Source organism: Siphateles boraxobius, unplaced genomic scaffold (genome assembly GCF_051911475.1).
Source record: "Siphateles boraxobius isolate OS27281-9 unplaced genomic scaffold, OSU_SipBor_1 118, whole genome shotgun sequence".
Classification (NCBI taxonomy): domain Eukaryota; kingdom Metazoa; phylum Chordata; class Actinopteri; order Cypriniformes; family Leuciscidae; genus Siphateles; species Siphateles boraxobius.
This window is the reverse complement of record NW_027508720.1, coordinates 2,251,544-2,268,494: the sequence shown is the minus strand read 5'-3', so window position 1 is coordinate 2,268,494 and position 16,951 is coordinate 2,251,544. Positions and strand designations below refer to the sequence as shown.

At 38.1% G+C, this 16,951-nt stretch overlaps 1 protein-coding gene across 6 annotated transcripts in view; it reads left to right on the top strand.

The window, feature by feature from the left end:
- The first annotated feature begins 7,425 nt into the window (after positions 1–7,425).
- The window catches only part of ephb3b (eph receptor B3b), a 53,416-nt gene continuing 43,890 nt past the window's right edge, over positions 7,426–16,951 (top strand). For all 6 annotated transcript variants that reach the window (XM_077202534.1, XM_077202528.1, XM_077202522.1 and 3 more), the window contains exon 1: positions 7,426–7,953. In XM_077202534.1, the coding sequence (XP_077058649.1) occupies positions 7,890–7,953 (64 nt within the window). In that variant the 5' untranslated portion in view covers positions 7,426–7,889. The remainder of the gene's footprint in view (positions 7,954–16,951) is intronic.

The following is a 16,951-nucleotide window of genomic DNA, read 5'->3' as shown; positions in this document are numbered from 1 at the left end:
TGAGTGTGTGTAGGGTGTCCAGGAATGTGATCAGATGGGCAGTGTTGGGTAGCATGGTGATGGATGTGGTGGGTAATCGCTGCACACGTTGTGATGTTCCCTCCGTGCTGGCCAGGGACGTCAACAATGGCACCGATGATATTCCTTCCCCTCTTTCGTCTTTTTGTGAGGTTGAACCCAACCTCATCAATGAAGATGAACTGGTGCTCCACTGAAGACACCTCTAGCTCAAGGACTCTCTGAAACACACATGACAATATCAGAAATAGACTATTGTGAAGCGCAATCATTATGATTTCAATACTGAAATATGTATGTTGAGAGTATGCATCAATTGTGGGATTGTATAGGACTCACTTGCACATAGTTATATCGCAATTCTTTGACTCTCTCTGAGTTGCGTTCAAATGGCACCCTGTAGACCTGCTTCATCCTCAGTTTATTTCTGCGCAAGACACGGCCCTGTGTCCATAAGCTTATCCTAGCAATATTTTGAAATATCTCATTGTTTTCTATTATTTTTCTTTGAATTTGCCGTAATGTTATGCCGTTATTTTCTAGGACCATGTTCATGATTTCAGTTTCCTGTTCAGGAGACAGAACACGTTCACGACCGCCTTGTGTTGGTAATCTTTCAGTTCTGCCAAACATAGTAAAATACTGTAAATACTGTGTTGGAATAGAAAGAAGGAATATATTTCCCAAATACTTGAAACATAATTTATTTTTACAGTCCTACAGAACAGTCCACAGGCAATACTGCACTACTGTACTCATTGAGTACTTTATTGATAAGCAGTACTGCAATTTTCTGGTGAGAGTAGATTTCTTACCTATTCTCATTTTGGTAAGTCCGCATGATGGATGCTACAGTGTACCTGCTCAAATTTGGCTGTACTGTTTGCCCAGCCTCCCTCATTGTTAGACCACATGGTCAACCAAAGTGGCTTGGATCTCATCAGAGATTACGGTCCTTGGCCTTCCTCATCCTCCTCCTCGTCCTCGTCCTCTTACTCTCACTCCTCTGGCTCTGCCTCCGTTTCCAATGTTGGCATCCATTGCTCCAAAACAGAAGGGCTCACCTGTTGCCCCTTTATGCTAAAACTCTGTTTGCTAATTGTAAAACTGTATGACAAGTGTTTGCCCATGTGAGTCAGTGTGCATATTCTAACGGCAGTGTGTTCCTTGTGAAAACAAGATATTTACTGCATGAAAATTGTGACAAATGCAGAGAACTGTGTGTAGTGTTTTGAAAAAAAAGTGTTTTAGAACTGGAATTTGAGTGTAAAGCAGGAATTGTGCTTGTAGTTTAGCAGAATTGGTTCAGGGGGTTTGTGCATGAGTTAGATGTTGTGGTCATTGTGTCTCAAGTACTAGTATCTGTGTGTAAACTAAATTGAGAAAAACTGTAACAGTAATGTTAGACTGGTTAATTTAGTCAGAGAGGATCAACATTCAATGTTATAGAAAAGAGCCACAGTGATGCATACAGGCATATCCAGTCAGTAGAGTTGGAGGCGTCTGCATTTCACTGAATACGGTTTCCTCAACAGAGTAATGCTTCAAGTTCTCACTCATCATGTGTTGTATTTTGTTTGGTCTGGTTTTGGTTGGGAACAGATCGCAGCTAATTCTCCGAAGCTCATTGAACTCTTCCTCTGATGGAATTTTTTTAACGCAATCAGCTGTGCAGTTTACAAACTTAAAGCGGCACTATGCAGTTTTTTTCTAGCTTGACTCAACAGCTTCGGAGTCATTGGAATGGTTATATGACTTTTTTCGGGTTGAATGGTGGCTGTCTTGCTGGCCCCTGGTGCCTGTGAGTGGAAAAAGCACCCTTGCAACTTTGCCCCGGCGGACCGCCGGCCTCAGCTTCAGGAAGTATCGCGTGATATCAGCTCTCGCGATGTAACAAATTGCTTTACGGCACTGCACACACTATCTCAACATTTATATGCTAGCCTTCTGTGTCTCATACACACCTCAGTGGACATGGCTCCATGCATTCGCCGGCTTCTTTGAAAACAAATGCACATGGCCAGAGGGAGAAGATGAGAGGGGGGAGACTGCCAACGAGTTTTTACGACAGTGTTTTCAAATATCTATTCTGATGCTGTAGGGGGAGCTTTATAGAGAAACCTGCGTGCAAAAAGCGATAATAGAGCGAAGAAATTGCCAAAACTGCATAGTGCCGCTTTAATGGCTGCGACTAAATTGGTGTTTTCTGCATGAAGTATTTTGTTTGCCGGGTCAAGAAGTTTTATTAGGTAGGAGGCACTACATTTCTAACCAAGCATACGCTCATAACTGTAAAATAAAAAATTATTCAGGGATTGACATTACATTGTAATAACACTTCACAATATTACTGCTTTACTGTATTTTTGATTAAATAAATTAAGCCTTTAGTGAGCATAAGAGACATATTTAAAAAAGATGTGTTTTCTTTTAAAACTCTTAATGATTCCAAACTTTGGACTGGTAGTTTAAATGAAAATGTATGCATTATAATAACGTCATGCTGGATAATTCTGTTGTTCACCAGACAAACCTAACTGGTGAAGAAGAACAACCAGCATCACTGGTTTACTGGCTTAGCTTAAGAGTTCACTGACTCAATATCTCTCTCTTACTGTTGCATATTTATTGAGCTGGAGTTCTGGCAGTAAACGGTGAAGTTGAAACGCAGTGAACTTTATCTGCATTTGGGTTGCGTTCATAAACGTTGCTCAATATCTCCAGGTGTTCGCTATGAAGCGAGTTACAATAAGATTAACGAGTTTCCCCAAAACAATATGACACTTGGAGACAAAGAACAATGATCAAGTGTGTGGATGTTTTGTCATGTCGGGGTTTCTCCTTCCTGAACGCATGCATCAGTCAACAGCCCCCTGCTTAGACGATCCCAGGGAACATCAGTGAGATGGAGGGCGTTTGTGTGTCTCAGCTCTGCCCAAACATCCCCGCTGACTCTGGTTCCCATTACCCACGAGTTCTAGAGCTGAGAAACATAGGTGGTTTGATCACACGCTGCACGACCATCGGGGAGCATGTTAGAAGTAGCATGGCCTTAATTCAAACCAGACGTACTTGCGGCTAGGTGCAGTACAGTAAATACTAAAGAGAGCTTTTCGCAAAAGGTGCGAGAATTACTCTCTACCACGGGGCCTAAAAACATAAAACGAATTAAATGAGATCTGCACAATCGCGAGGGGCTCGATGACAGATGGGCTTTTAATACCCGTATGTGTAATGGACTTTTCTGGATGAAAAACTTATCAACTTCCCTGACCTCTGGATCACCTCAATCCCATAATAACCGAGTGATCGTATCCGCAATGCATTTGGAAATGAAAGTGAATTCCCCCTTGCCCCCTAACGTCCCGCTTCCTCTCAGGCTTTAGAGGGTGTGTTGACATTGACCTATTGTGATCGACTCTTAATAGCCACTGCCACTGTACTGGTATTGCACTGGTATTACTGTATATGTAGGAGAGGCCAAAGGTCAAATAGGAGAGGCAGAATGAGATTGAGGGAACGTCACTTAGTACTTGCATTTGGTTTCGATTCTTCGTACAATATTGGTGGGGTCTGAGTGGCTGTTTGTCATTGTAAAGATGTTTTACTATGGATATTATATTATGAGTCAGACATGACTTTTTTTGTAAGACCTTTGGCACCAATCAGAAAACGGAATGCCAGCGTTCAGTTCTGAGAACTGTATCATTGTTGTCTGTTGACATCACCTCTCTCTGTGGCATAGCAATTACGTTTTGTTCTGTGAGACAATGCATTTGCAAAGCCTTATACTTAAAATGGGTGAAACCTGTCAGCAAGCATTTCACGCTTATGCTCTTATGCACAAGAGTCTATACATGTCAGGTGTGTGTGTGTGTGTGTGTGTGTGTGTGTGTGTGTGTGTGTGTGTGTGTGTGTGTGTGTGTGTGTGTGTGTGTGTGTGTGTGTGATGGAGAGATCAAAATAGAGATCAGTATGGTGTGAAGATAATAGTGTTTGAAGTGCAGAGCAATGGGAAGACACTATAACTAAAGGCAGTGATAAAGAGAGGGGGGAGGGTTTCTGTAGGTGCCGGGACATCAATTAGCAGTTCCCCTCCAACTTGAGTGCCCGGACCATGACGTAAACGACTTACACACACACACAAGCACGGCACATCAAAATCTTATTTTAGAACTACTACTAGATTTGCAAACGTATTTTAGCATCCAAAGTAATTGCTTTACAGTGCAAAGTCCTTAGACAATGAGCATTTTTTTCCAACTTTTTTTTGTTATTTTATTTAGTTACTTTTTTACAAACCGGGCACTGACACCAATAGCATAATTCTGGTGGTGGACTGTCTCCCAGTCAGATTTGTGTTCCCTCACTGCATATACCCAGAGCAAAACAATATGCTCATGTCCATATTGCTTCAGCCCTAGTGTTTGTTAGTTCAGCATCAAAGTTAGTGCCAGGCATGCAGTCCAGTAGTGGAAGGGGATCGGGTGTAAGTTTGAGAAATTTCCATATGTCCACATGGCAATAAAATGTCTGCCACTTTACTTATTGAGGTTGTAATAAATGCCAGGTGCGTAGTCTGTTTTTTTCAAGGCACTCCATGGACACGCAAGAAAAATAATGTTTAAAGAAATCTTGCTGTTTGACCAAAAACAGACTTTTCAAGTATTATAAAATACGCAGGACGGTTATTACCATTCATAGAGACAGTAAAACAGAACAAAAAGTTCTCAATGAAAACTAGACTTCAAATAACATTTAACCATTTAAAACAGTTCACATATAATGACAAATAACCAAGTAATAAAACTTTTGCTAAACAACATAGAACCTAAAGGCAGTGAGCCAATCAGTCTATTAACTTGAATTTTCCATTCATGCAAAATAGACCCCAGAGTTTTGGTCTGGGTTTTAGTTTGGCCCCATATTTATGGTTTCACGCACATACTTTTTTAGTTTAACAAACATTCTTATTAGAAGACTTCCTCAGTGTGCGACTAATCCCTGTTCTCATGACCCAGCCCTCTTTCAGATCGCACATAAGATTTCATTAAAACACATGACTGCCTAAATAATAAATCAAATCTCACTTGTGTCTTTATACAGAAAAATCAGCCACATAAATAACAAATATATGACAGAAATGTTGGAACTGCAATTGATACTCTCTCAGAGTGCATTAATGTTAGCTGAAACACCACTTTTGTCACTTTTATTTAACTGTTTTTTTGTTGTTGTTAAAATTACACTTTAGATAAAAAATAAATACTGTATTGTTTTCATCTTAGAAACTCTATCTGCAACATTATGTTTATAATAATAATAATGCATTTTGTAAATAATTTGGTTTTAGTAAGCAAAATAAAAATCATGCAGCTCTATTTCAAGTAATTTATGACGTCAACATAACATTGAAGACAAAAAGATTATGGATAAATATGATGCCAAACACAACTTTGCTCCAAACTCCTGAAGCACTTGACCTCTCAAGCACAGTTAAAATATCTAAATTCAATCTGAAATATGATAGAAACCTTTGCTTTTATTGGCAATCAGTGCTAAGATAAGGCTAAATTAAACATTTGGAGTGAATCAAGGCTCTGTACTGGGTTCTTTTATATTTAGCCCAGCTACACATTTCTAGATGATTTTCTATTTCAGTCATACACACATATGTTTTAATGAATTGACAGTAGTCAAAAAAACTTTAAGCTAAACATAATAACAGGAGCCCGGAAAGTGAAATCAAAACTTCTTACCACACCCATTTAAAAACAGCTGTGAGACTTATGTTATAAATGCTTTTTATAATTTGAAATTAATTGTCAAAGTCCATTGTTTCAGATTTTATCACAAATACACAGATATTGAAGTATACCTTCATTACTAGCAGATCACATGGCAATGCTTTCCCGGAGAAAAAAAAAATCAGACCATGAATGATCCGATCTGTTACAGCACAAATACCAGAAAAAGACCATTCATTGTAATTTCAGGGTTACTTGATGGGCTTCAGATAAATGATAGAATCCCTCAGTTCACTCACACCCTTGTACACATATCCACCCTCAGTAGTCATGGTCCTTGTTGTTTTAATTTTTATGTAAAACATTTGTTTCTTAACACTTTATGTTACTACACATGTATATGTTACTATATATACATAGTAACTAAAATCAATGTTGTACACCATTTTTGAAAAAGTGTTTGGATGTTTTCACGCAGCATGCAAGCAGTGTAAAACATATATACATTTATGAAGTAGTTAAGGTTGTCAAACTAAGACAAAGATAAGATGGGGTAATTAAAGAGTGTCACTTTCCATTTCTTAAAAAAAAAAAAAACGATTAAAACATTATTCAAAAATAAACAACATTTAAAAAAAAAATATCCAGGGATGGATAAATTGTGTTTATGGTCATTTTAAATATAAATTAACCTATTCAATGGTCATTTAAAATTTAGATTATGTTATGCCTAAGTTAAACCCAAAGTAACAAAGAAAAATAAACATTCAATAATAATAATAATAAAACAGCATTTTACCCTCAAACTTTAATTTTTACAAAGCACGATAGCGCAATCAATAGACTTGCAAGGCAGAACCAATATTAATTGGATATAATTACTATATTTCAAAGAGGCTTCAAAATTGTTGTCCAAGACAGAGACAGAGGGAGTGAAGGAGAGAAGAGAGTGAGTAAAATAGGGCAAGAGCGAGATGAAGAGAACAATACAACCCTTCTGATAAGCAGGTCTGCAAAAGTACAACATGTGACCACTTCATGTAGAACAAATGCTAACCGTATGTTTAGTTTAATATCATAAATCATAACATGGCAAAATATGAATATACAGGTCAACGTGGCACATCCGAAGCGTTCCCCCGTCCACGCCAAACCTTTAACAATTCCCTCCGGCTTTATGCTTCAAAAGTAGCATCCGTGTAATTCAGCAAGCTGATACTAGGCTGCTACTAATACTAATAAAAGATAACAGTGATCATTCTGCAATATATTTCTGCAAGTAAGCAATACAAATTAAAAAATATTTAAAGTACTTACTCGTTTTAAAAAACATTTTAAAAAACTGCGCAATTACACATTTTTGGTGTCGTAAAAATGCTAATAATGAATTATTGTTAAAATAATAGGCCTGTGTATGTTACACACATTGTGACATAAAATGTTACCAAAAGAAGAGCATTAGGTTTGTTCGTTTCCGAGAGATTTTGAAGACATGCAAGCTTTCAGACCCGCAGAGCGGCGCTCTCACCCCGCCGACAGCGCCGGATTCTCCAGGGGGCGGAGCCACAGGAATGACTGACAGCTGAGTCTGAGCGTAACTCCTCCCCCTATCACCTCTCTCTTTCTCTCCCTCTATCACTCTTTCCCTGATTGCAGAGAAGCCGATCTTCATTCCAGTGCACATGGAAAGGCAGAGCCGGAGCAGCAACGGTCCGCGCTCACAAGGGGTAACGCGCTCAGGGATTTTACGCGTGAAGCCGCTATAAGGTGATTCTACGGGACGCGCTTTATTCTCGGACTACAGCAGAATGTTCTTTGAGGACGAATTGACATTTAAACAACTGCTCTCTGTGTAGGGATTTCACTGTGCAACATCTATAAACGGACCTAAATGTTCTCCACTGATGAGAAGAGCACCCGGTGGATGAGTTTTAAAGCTCTTTCAGCGCTGCTTTAGATATTTCGCACGTTGGATTACATAAACACTGGTGAAATCATTGCGGTTTATGGAAACAGAGCTGAGAAGAAGACAGCTGAAGTTGGAGAAGAGGGTCTCCGAAGCTGGACTGAGGGTCTGAAGGATTTTACAATCTCCTCCACTTTCATGTCCGAAGTCTCTGGTTTATGACAATGGATTATTTGCAGTTTTTATGCGTCTTTTTGCTGCCTCTGTCCTCAGCTGTTGAAGGTAAGATAGCCTATTAAATATATTTTACTCGCAATGCTTATCAAGGGACGCGCGTCACCGATCGATGTGCGTCTATTGAAGTTGCGCTTATACTAATAATAACACCATCGAGGTTTTATGGTGTTAGTTTTATGCATTTGAAGTAGCCTAATGCAGAAATACGCGTCTGGTCCGATATCTCTTTAAAAAGCACCGGGGATTCGATCTGGCTATTGAATGACACCAATACACATGCAATTACACTGCACAACTTCTCCCTCCTAATCGTTGTCTATTTTCTTTCACCAACACAATAGTTTGTGTCTTTCGTAAAGGAAATGTCTCTACAGGGAGTCCTACTTCAACAGTCTCTCTGTCAGTCGGACACAAACCCACGTTTCCCTCAAAAGACTCAAAGGGAATTTTGAGCATTTTATTCCTAGATAAATTTAAGGAAGTGTGGGCGATTTATTGAACCTTAAAATTTACCAAGATTAACATTTTATTTGCTACTATTTGTATATAGGTTGCTCACATGTCAGGCATATTGTGAATCAGTTAAGGCCTTGTGTGTGTGTGTGTGTGTGTGTGTGTGTGTGTGTGTGTGTGTGTGTGTGTGTGTCTGTGTGTGTTATTTTTAATCAAAATTTTATTCATTTGTTTTATAATGACTCAGATCGGTAGTTTAGTTGGCTTTTGATTCAATTAATTCTTCGAAGTCTGGACCCCCATCATGGACCAGGGGACCTTTTGACACCAATAAAGATGAAAATGAGAGCGCGCGCGTTAATAGATTTTCAGGGAGAACAACACTGTTGTTTTATTTATTTATTTATTTGTTTGTTTATTTGTTTATTTATTTATTTATTTATTTATTTATTTATTTATTGTTATTTTAACTATACAACCGGCACAACATGACATCGCGAACACTTGCTTACCTTGACTTGTCTTTGTGAATGTGCCAGTGAGCTTCTTTAAAACAGCACTTATAATGCAATAAAATTCGTATTATAGGCCTGCTATTAACGGGCGATTTATTTTATATGCTGTTGCCTTACGAAAAGCCCAGAATAGCCTGATTTGTTTTTAAGATGAAAAAGCTTGCCTTTCAAATTACTGCTCAATGTTGGATTATTACTTTCTTCACACTATCGATGCTATTACTCACCAAATGAGAGGTTATATTATATAGGCTACTTTACTTGCTTGTTTTGTTTTATTTGAATATTTTAATGAGTGAAGTGGTGGATGTCGGGTGCGGAAATATTAGCCTAAGTTAAATTTATTTATCTATCCTTTTGTCTATGTTTGTAAAAGTAAAAAAAAAAAAAAAAAAAAACTTCACTAATTGATTTATATGTCATTGTCCGATAACCCGCAGTCTTAAAGAATAAAGGTTCCAAAAGGTTTGATGCCATAGAAGAATCAATGCTGTTCCCCTAAATAACCTTTCAGTGAACACTTCTTAAAATAACCCATTTTTTCTTAGTGTGAAGAACATTTTAATAATCTAAAACCATTTTAATAATTTTTCCACAATAAAGAACATTTTGTGCAACACAAATTTGTCATGGATGTTTAAGGTTCTTAATAGAACGATGCCAATAATGAAGCTTTATTTTTAAGAATGTATCAGGGGTGAATAAGTACATGAATACATGTTTATGAAAGGTACGGTCCTCGGTTACTAAATTTTTTGACAGTGTGTCTCCTTGTTTCGCTAAATAAAAATCAAGCAGCCTATTAATTGTAGCCCAAGTGTAGGCAGTATCTTAATGTTTAATGACAAATATAGGCATAATGATATAATGAAAGAGTTTTACGAATAACTTAATTAAAAGTGATTCAGTAGGTTATATTGTTTAGGGTTGTAAGCTCAATCCGTGGTATGTGTCCGTTCATACTGAATTATTTTCTGAAGTGAATTTGAATTAAATACTGCAGTGTTCTCGCTGAAAGCAATCATATTCTTGGTCTCTGGAGATTTCAAGAGTCAATTGAACCTAAAAAAGGACCAAAACTTGCAACATGCATTCAAATATAATTTTCAAATGCTTTTCTAATTTTTACTCTGATGTTGCCTAGGTAAAACATTAGTTACGCTCCTATCTCTGTTTGAATGTGAAATCACACGCGTTAGTAGCAAATCTCTCTCTCTCTTTCTCTCTCTCTCACTTCTACTCCAATTAGTCTAAGGCCTGGTTTTAATTCCCACTACCCCACTGCACTTATTATTTAGCACATACACGTGATAAACACATTTTGTCCTATATAATTACTCTGAGGTAACTACAGTCATTGTAAAGGCATATCTCATCGCAATGTGGTAAAACAGACCTTCGCAGGATAGCGCGAGTAAAGTAAGACCATTTGACCCCATAAATCACCGTACCAAAATACTGACTTGATTCATGGTTGTTGTGCGTCCTGTCCCATTGAAGTGGTATAGGCTGATTCATAAACCCAGCTAAAGCAAATGTAGCCCTTGTTGACGAAAGAACAGGCTCATTTTGGGGGTAAACTGCATTAGCATGAGAAACAAGAGAATAATTACAGGGCCATTCACTACAGAAGAGCCGTAATGTGAGTTTTAGGAAAGGCCTGAACGCGCAATGTGAGCAAACATTTATTTATAGGCTATTTAAAAATGTATTCATTCATATGAGCTATTATGTATAGGCCAGTACATTTTATTTAAACTGTTTTCCATGATCTGATAGGCTATATGGAATGTTTGCACTTTTAAGAATCATTTTTCACACAGTCTTAAGTCAAACAATCGATCATGAAAAAAACTTAGAAAGCATGTCATATCTTATGAATTATGGCCTGATTTGCATTAAAACATTAATTTTAGCCATAAATTATTGATGTTGTTAAAAAAAAAAAAAGATTAGGCGTAGGCTACACGAAATTTAGGCTATACGTCTATTATTATTGTTTTTTAACACTGTTGATATTTTAATTCCTCGTAAATATTAAAAACAGAAAGCAATACTACTACTACTACTACTACTACTACTACTACTACTACTAATAATAATAATAATTATTATTATTATTAATAGTAATAATAATAACAATTATTATTATAATTATTATTATTATGATAGGTGTTGAGCGCAACCCGACCTCTGTAATCGATGCGACTTCATCGATCTGTAAAATCTACGGTCAAAAGGTTTAAAACGAGTTCAAAGCATTGATTTGTCCTTCACACCTACACACGGCATGAGTCAACTCACTCAATTAGAGATATCAAATATAAGTAGCCTACTAATAAAGTACAATAAACAAAGTAGCCTAATAGGCCTATTTATTGTGTTTTTAATCATCAACGCCAAAAGGACAGCAATTTATTTAAGATAATTATTTAAGATAAGATAATAATTATTTATTAGCCTAAAAATAAATAAATAATAAATAATAAAAAGAAAAGAAAATTAAATGGAAAAAAAGGAATGAAGGTTCAGGCGGAGTACCAACATGCTATGTGTAAAGATTGTCTTTGTAAAGTTATGTAATGTATAATATTTATGTATATCATTTTGGGGTATATAATTTATGTATATCATTATCATTATATCTATAACCTGAAATAAAATTTAACTGAAATATGTAAATATCAAATATATTAGATTTTCATATATATATATATATATATATATATATATATATATATATATATATATATATATGATTAAAATGGTGTTCCCCCACTGGTGGGGCCTGTATGTGCCACAGCTTTGGCTTATATTTATGTCTTTTCATGTGATGTCTGTTTATAAAATAATGCATTTTATTAATATCCAAGTCCTGTGTGCGAGCCATTGAAAGGTCATATGTTAAACAGAGTAGGCTATAGGGTGAACAGATGTCTGTTGGCTTTGTTTCAGACTCTCGTAAGGAGCTCAAAGGGGTCTCAGACTCAGGCTTAAAGATGCTATGAAAACCAGGCAGGGTTATCGTAAGCGCACATACTCTGGTGGTCCGCAAAAGCTCACATAACTAACCCATAAACGTTAGCACCGATAACCTTTTGGATTCAGGAATGCTCCGGCTGTAAAATTCGCCAGCATTCTAAGCCCATGCAGCGTGGAGCAATAACTTGCGCTGAAGGCCAATATTTAACCGAGTGCTCTGTTAATTGATGAAGAAGTGGACTGGACGCTGACTGGAATGTAGAAATCGCCCTTTTTTTGGAGTGTCCACTCAAAAGGGCAATCCTGGCAGCTGACGCAAAGGCCTTTACAGAAAAATAGGTCTTTGACACTCACGACAGTGTGAGGAGAGAATGTGTCTGGGCCTGAACACTGCCAAAATCCCCCCGGTGCTGTCTGCAGCTACTGAAGCGGAATGAGAGAGAGGAATCGAGAGCAGAAAGAAAGAGGGATTGAGAGAAAGAGAGACATCGGAGCTTGGTTTCTGTCTTCGGTTGGTCAAGAGCAAGATGGGTGGCGCTGGCAGGCAATATATCTGCTACCAAAACGCCCATTGAAAAGGGTGACGGCAGCGCAGAGTACCCAAACAAAGTCACATGATGACAAGCGCAATACATTTTTCTTCCCATCTAAATGGTTTTCCCTCTCCGACCCAACTAGAGGGATTTTTATTTTTGAGACTCGGACTGCATGCCTGCATTAGATCAGTGAATTTACAGTCAGAGCCAATTTGATCGGATAAAAATATAGTAGAGAGTTTTTCCCTGCTCAGAAACGTTTATTAATTGTTTTGAAATGTGTCATATTCATGCTACGTCTCAGATGTGTTTTACCTCTATACGATCTATGACTAACAGCACTGTGACGTGTTAGCTGTGCAAGTTAGCGAAATAATAATTTGCTTCAATTTCAAACCGCCAGATATGAAGCAACTCCGTCTTTCAATATGCATGTAGTGTGTCAAAATGCACATAAATAGCAGTAGCACGCAGAAATAGGCTACATGAGCTCAGACTATGGCACTGAGATGACATGCGATCTGACACACACATGGAGTCCTGCTATGCTCCTGAGAAATGAATGGCTAACACATTTTTACAAGAATACCATAGACATTACTTTATAGCGAATCAGTTTGGCTAAAAGGAGTTAGGAAAAGTTTTCAGACTCTTGATCCTTTGATGAAGAATGTTTATGAGCATTAAACCAGTCTGGCTTGCTCTGCTGATGAATCAGATTTCTTTGATATGAATTCATCAGAATTAGAGAAAGAGAGATAGAGAGAGATAAAACACATTCCAGAACCTTATTTAGCTTTTAAACCTAAAAATAAAAACCAAAAATTGTATTTTATAATACTGATTCAATTATATTAAACGATACTGAACTGACAATGTGCAACACAGTGACAAAAACGGTAACTGTCAGATAAATATTTGTGCTAGTTTTCAACCACAGTTCAATTGGATGTTAGATGTAACGTGTGATGATAGAAGCCCTGCTGGAAATGGCTAATGCTAACGCTAGGTGCAAATGTCTGCTTTGATTAGCAACATGGGCATGTGCGGACAGGGTGGGGGATGTTAGTCTAATGACGGCTTCTAAACTCCACGCTACCAATCAAACCAGGCCTCTAGATGGTTGAAACATGCTCATAATCTCCACATCAAACATCGGGAGCCCCAGGCAAGGGCCCAAAAGCACACTGGCCCTTTACCCTTTCTGTTAAATCCAGACTCAAATTTGCACTTTTGAGCCATGCTGTTCAATTACACATCTGTAGACTTTCTTAGCCATTCATTTTGTTGATGCATATGTGTACAAAAACGAGTTCTGACTGATTTGATTTTTATAATGTTGTTATTTATAGATTTTATGTAATGTATGTAAAAAAAATATATATATGTGATCAATTTTTCATTAGGTTTATTAGGATTTGTATATATTTTGTTAAAAACTATTTAGCATTTAATCTAATATTTATCAGCTAGCTAATACAATAAATAAAGATAATATTAATAAAAGTAAATAAATGTGTATTTGGAATACAGTTACTCTTATTGTAAAATATATCCATAGAATATTGTAAAAAAGCTAATGTAATACACCAAGTTATCACAGTTTGATTGTAGCAACAATAAGTGCAGTAACTATTTTATTGGAAACTATTTTTTACCATGGTATGCTTGTGTAAGGGTAATTTGTTTTAGCCGACAACACAAAATGCACTGGTGTTAGAGAGGAATTATTTTACTGCTTACGCGATCTGTCACCCCTCCATTTGGTGTTCGAGGTTAGAGCAGTGGCCCTTTGGCAAGGTGCAAATGCAGGTACTTCTGAAAAACAGTTGGTTATGTGTCGTAAAAGTCCCTGAAGGCATTGCAAGTCTGTCTGTTGTAGCTGTACTGCTAGTATTTTGAAAATCAACTTTCAAGTAAATTCCTTTTATGACATCTCACTTTGCTGATAACATTTTTTTTTGATTACCATGCATGTTTGAGTATAAACGTAATATATTATATAGTGTTGGATGTAATTCATTAGATAATTTGCTTCAGTAATTATAAGCATATTTCCCCCCCAATATTCGTTCTCATACCCTCTCTTGCTTTAACTGTTGCTATAACACCACATCTAGTTTCGACAGGGTCGCCATCCACATCCAATCAGGGATTCTCAATGAATCTCTGTGACTGATTCATTTATGGCTCGTTGTCAGGCTTGATCGATCACACTTCCTTCTCAGTTAGCCTTTCTGGCAACTGCCCTTTCGAAATGTGCCAAGACTCCTAGAGCCTCTCATTACCAGCTTTTTTTGACTTATAGATGAATGGCAGGGTAGAGGAAATGATGAGTTTGAAGATAGTATCTTTCCAGTCATCTTCCCATCAACTTCCTGTGCAGCTGACATAGACCAGAACTGCCATGGAGAAAGGGCGCTAGTCGAGTCTCAAGAGCAACCCTGTAGATGAAGTGACATGTTTCTTCATCGACTTCAGAACGGCCCTTTTCCAGTCTTGTCTCAAGTCTAGAGAAGATTAGAGACATTAGATGTAAGATAGGCAATCGTGCTCCTGGAGATCTTTCTGCAGAACTTAGATTGAACCCTTAACCATACACCCAGCTCCTGAACTAGATAATCAAGGTTTTGGGGTTGATTAAAAAACATAGACAGGTCAGTTACAGCTCTAAACTCTACAAAAAGATAGATCTCCAGGAGCAGGACTGAACACCCCTTAATATAAGGCATACCGTGCACCCCAAGTCACTTGCGATCTGCGTCGAGTGGCTTATCTGTTATTAAAGTGCCCTCGACCTGAACGGGAGAGATGAGGACATAGGCGAACAAAGGGACAGAGAAAGACTGAGAGAATTGTCCTGGATCCAAAAGGCACTTGGTACAGTATTGGTTGAGCAGTTCATCTGAAAAGGTGCTGAGAGGAGAGACAATGGAAATACACTGGATCTGGTCAGATGGGGTTATGAATGTAGTGGAAATTGAGGCAGAGCTCAGGACAGCGAGAGCAGAGAGTTTTCATCTTCTGTCTTGGACAGCTGCCATGGATCTATCTCTGCATCTTAAAATTGACTTGCTCTGCCTAGCTATGCCTGAGAGGAGATCATTGTTTCTGCCTTTTCACTCTCTGTCTCTCTGTCCATCTTTCTACCCATCACTCTTTTTTTCAGAGCTAGTCTAAGAAACTCTTGATGGTCAAGGGATATGCAAGGGTTTTTAATGAATTGAAAAGCCAGTGAGCATCAATCAATGACGGCCTTGAGTCTGCACATGAAATCAGGTCCACCTGACAGTGGGAAAGTAGAAAATAAGGTTACATCCTGCATACAGAATAAAGAAAGGCAGGAAAAAATTGCTTTCCAGTGTAACAGACAGATGTTATCTCTTATGTTGCAACAGTTGGTGGCTTGAATCTGTCACTATTTTTTATTGGTATTTTCATTTATAAGGCTGCAACAGCATCTCGATGCATGTCGCCATAAAAGGGATGACAACCTTGTGCAAACCCAGAGAACAAGTGTGGGAAGTTCAGAGGCCTCTCCCCCAACAGGTGGGCTTTATCCCGACAGAGAGGGTAAAGACAATGCACCTCTTTCTCTACTCTGTTTACTATCCCTTCTTTGCTACACATTTTCCCACCATCGTTTTACAGCCCTCCATCCCTGTTCTCCCTGGGCACCTTATGCTGCCGTTTCTTATCAGGGAGATAATTCTAATTGTGGCATTATTTTCCCTATCTGTTATCTCACCCCTTCAGTGATATCAGAATCCCAGAACAGGACCAGAAGCTTAGGAAAAGGGCCTATTTACCCACAAAACCTTTGTTGTATCCAGTCATTGATAAGATTTGTGACGGTGTGTGTGTGTTCCTACAACTCTATTATGTCATGTTATCCTGTGGGAGCTAAGTGGTATGTCTAAAAGCAATGTAAGTCAAACTCTTGCAGTAAATATTTGACGGGTTCAGTCTCTTGATATTTCATCGCCCATGGCTTTTAAGAAAATCTTGAGAGAAGGTTCTCACTTATGACATATGTGAAATAATATGTGAAGATGCAAGAGCACAAAGCAGCCCCAAATCGGCCTAATTCCATACACTGCACGGAAGAGAGTCAAAAAGAGGTCTCTAACTAAGAACACGCGAAAAATCGGCATGCTGATGTGACACAAACCCTCTTGGGGTGTGAAAGCAAGCATATTGACGTGAAATGGAGCTGGCACTAGAAACAAATTAAAATATCCCGTGGCCAGATGGGGATGGTGAACTGAGGGGCCATATTTGTATCATGGGTGTGAGACGTACCACAGTGAAACAGCTTCATTGCCACTTTTGCCCTGCCGTGTCCTCTGGGAAATGACCTAAAAGGATGGCGATGATTAGCAATTCAATTTAGCCAGCCGTCGGTCAATATGGCAGGCCAAGAGGAGATGGTTGTTGATGCTGCATTGCCATCAAAATATGTGGCGATCGAAATGTCTGGGGACTATATTTCTCTTTCTTGGTTAATTAAGCAGGCACTTTGTCACTGTTCTTACTTATTCATAAATCTTCCCTTCA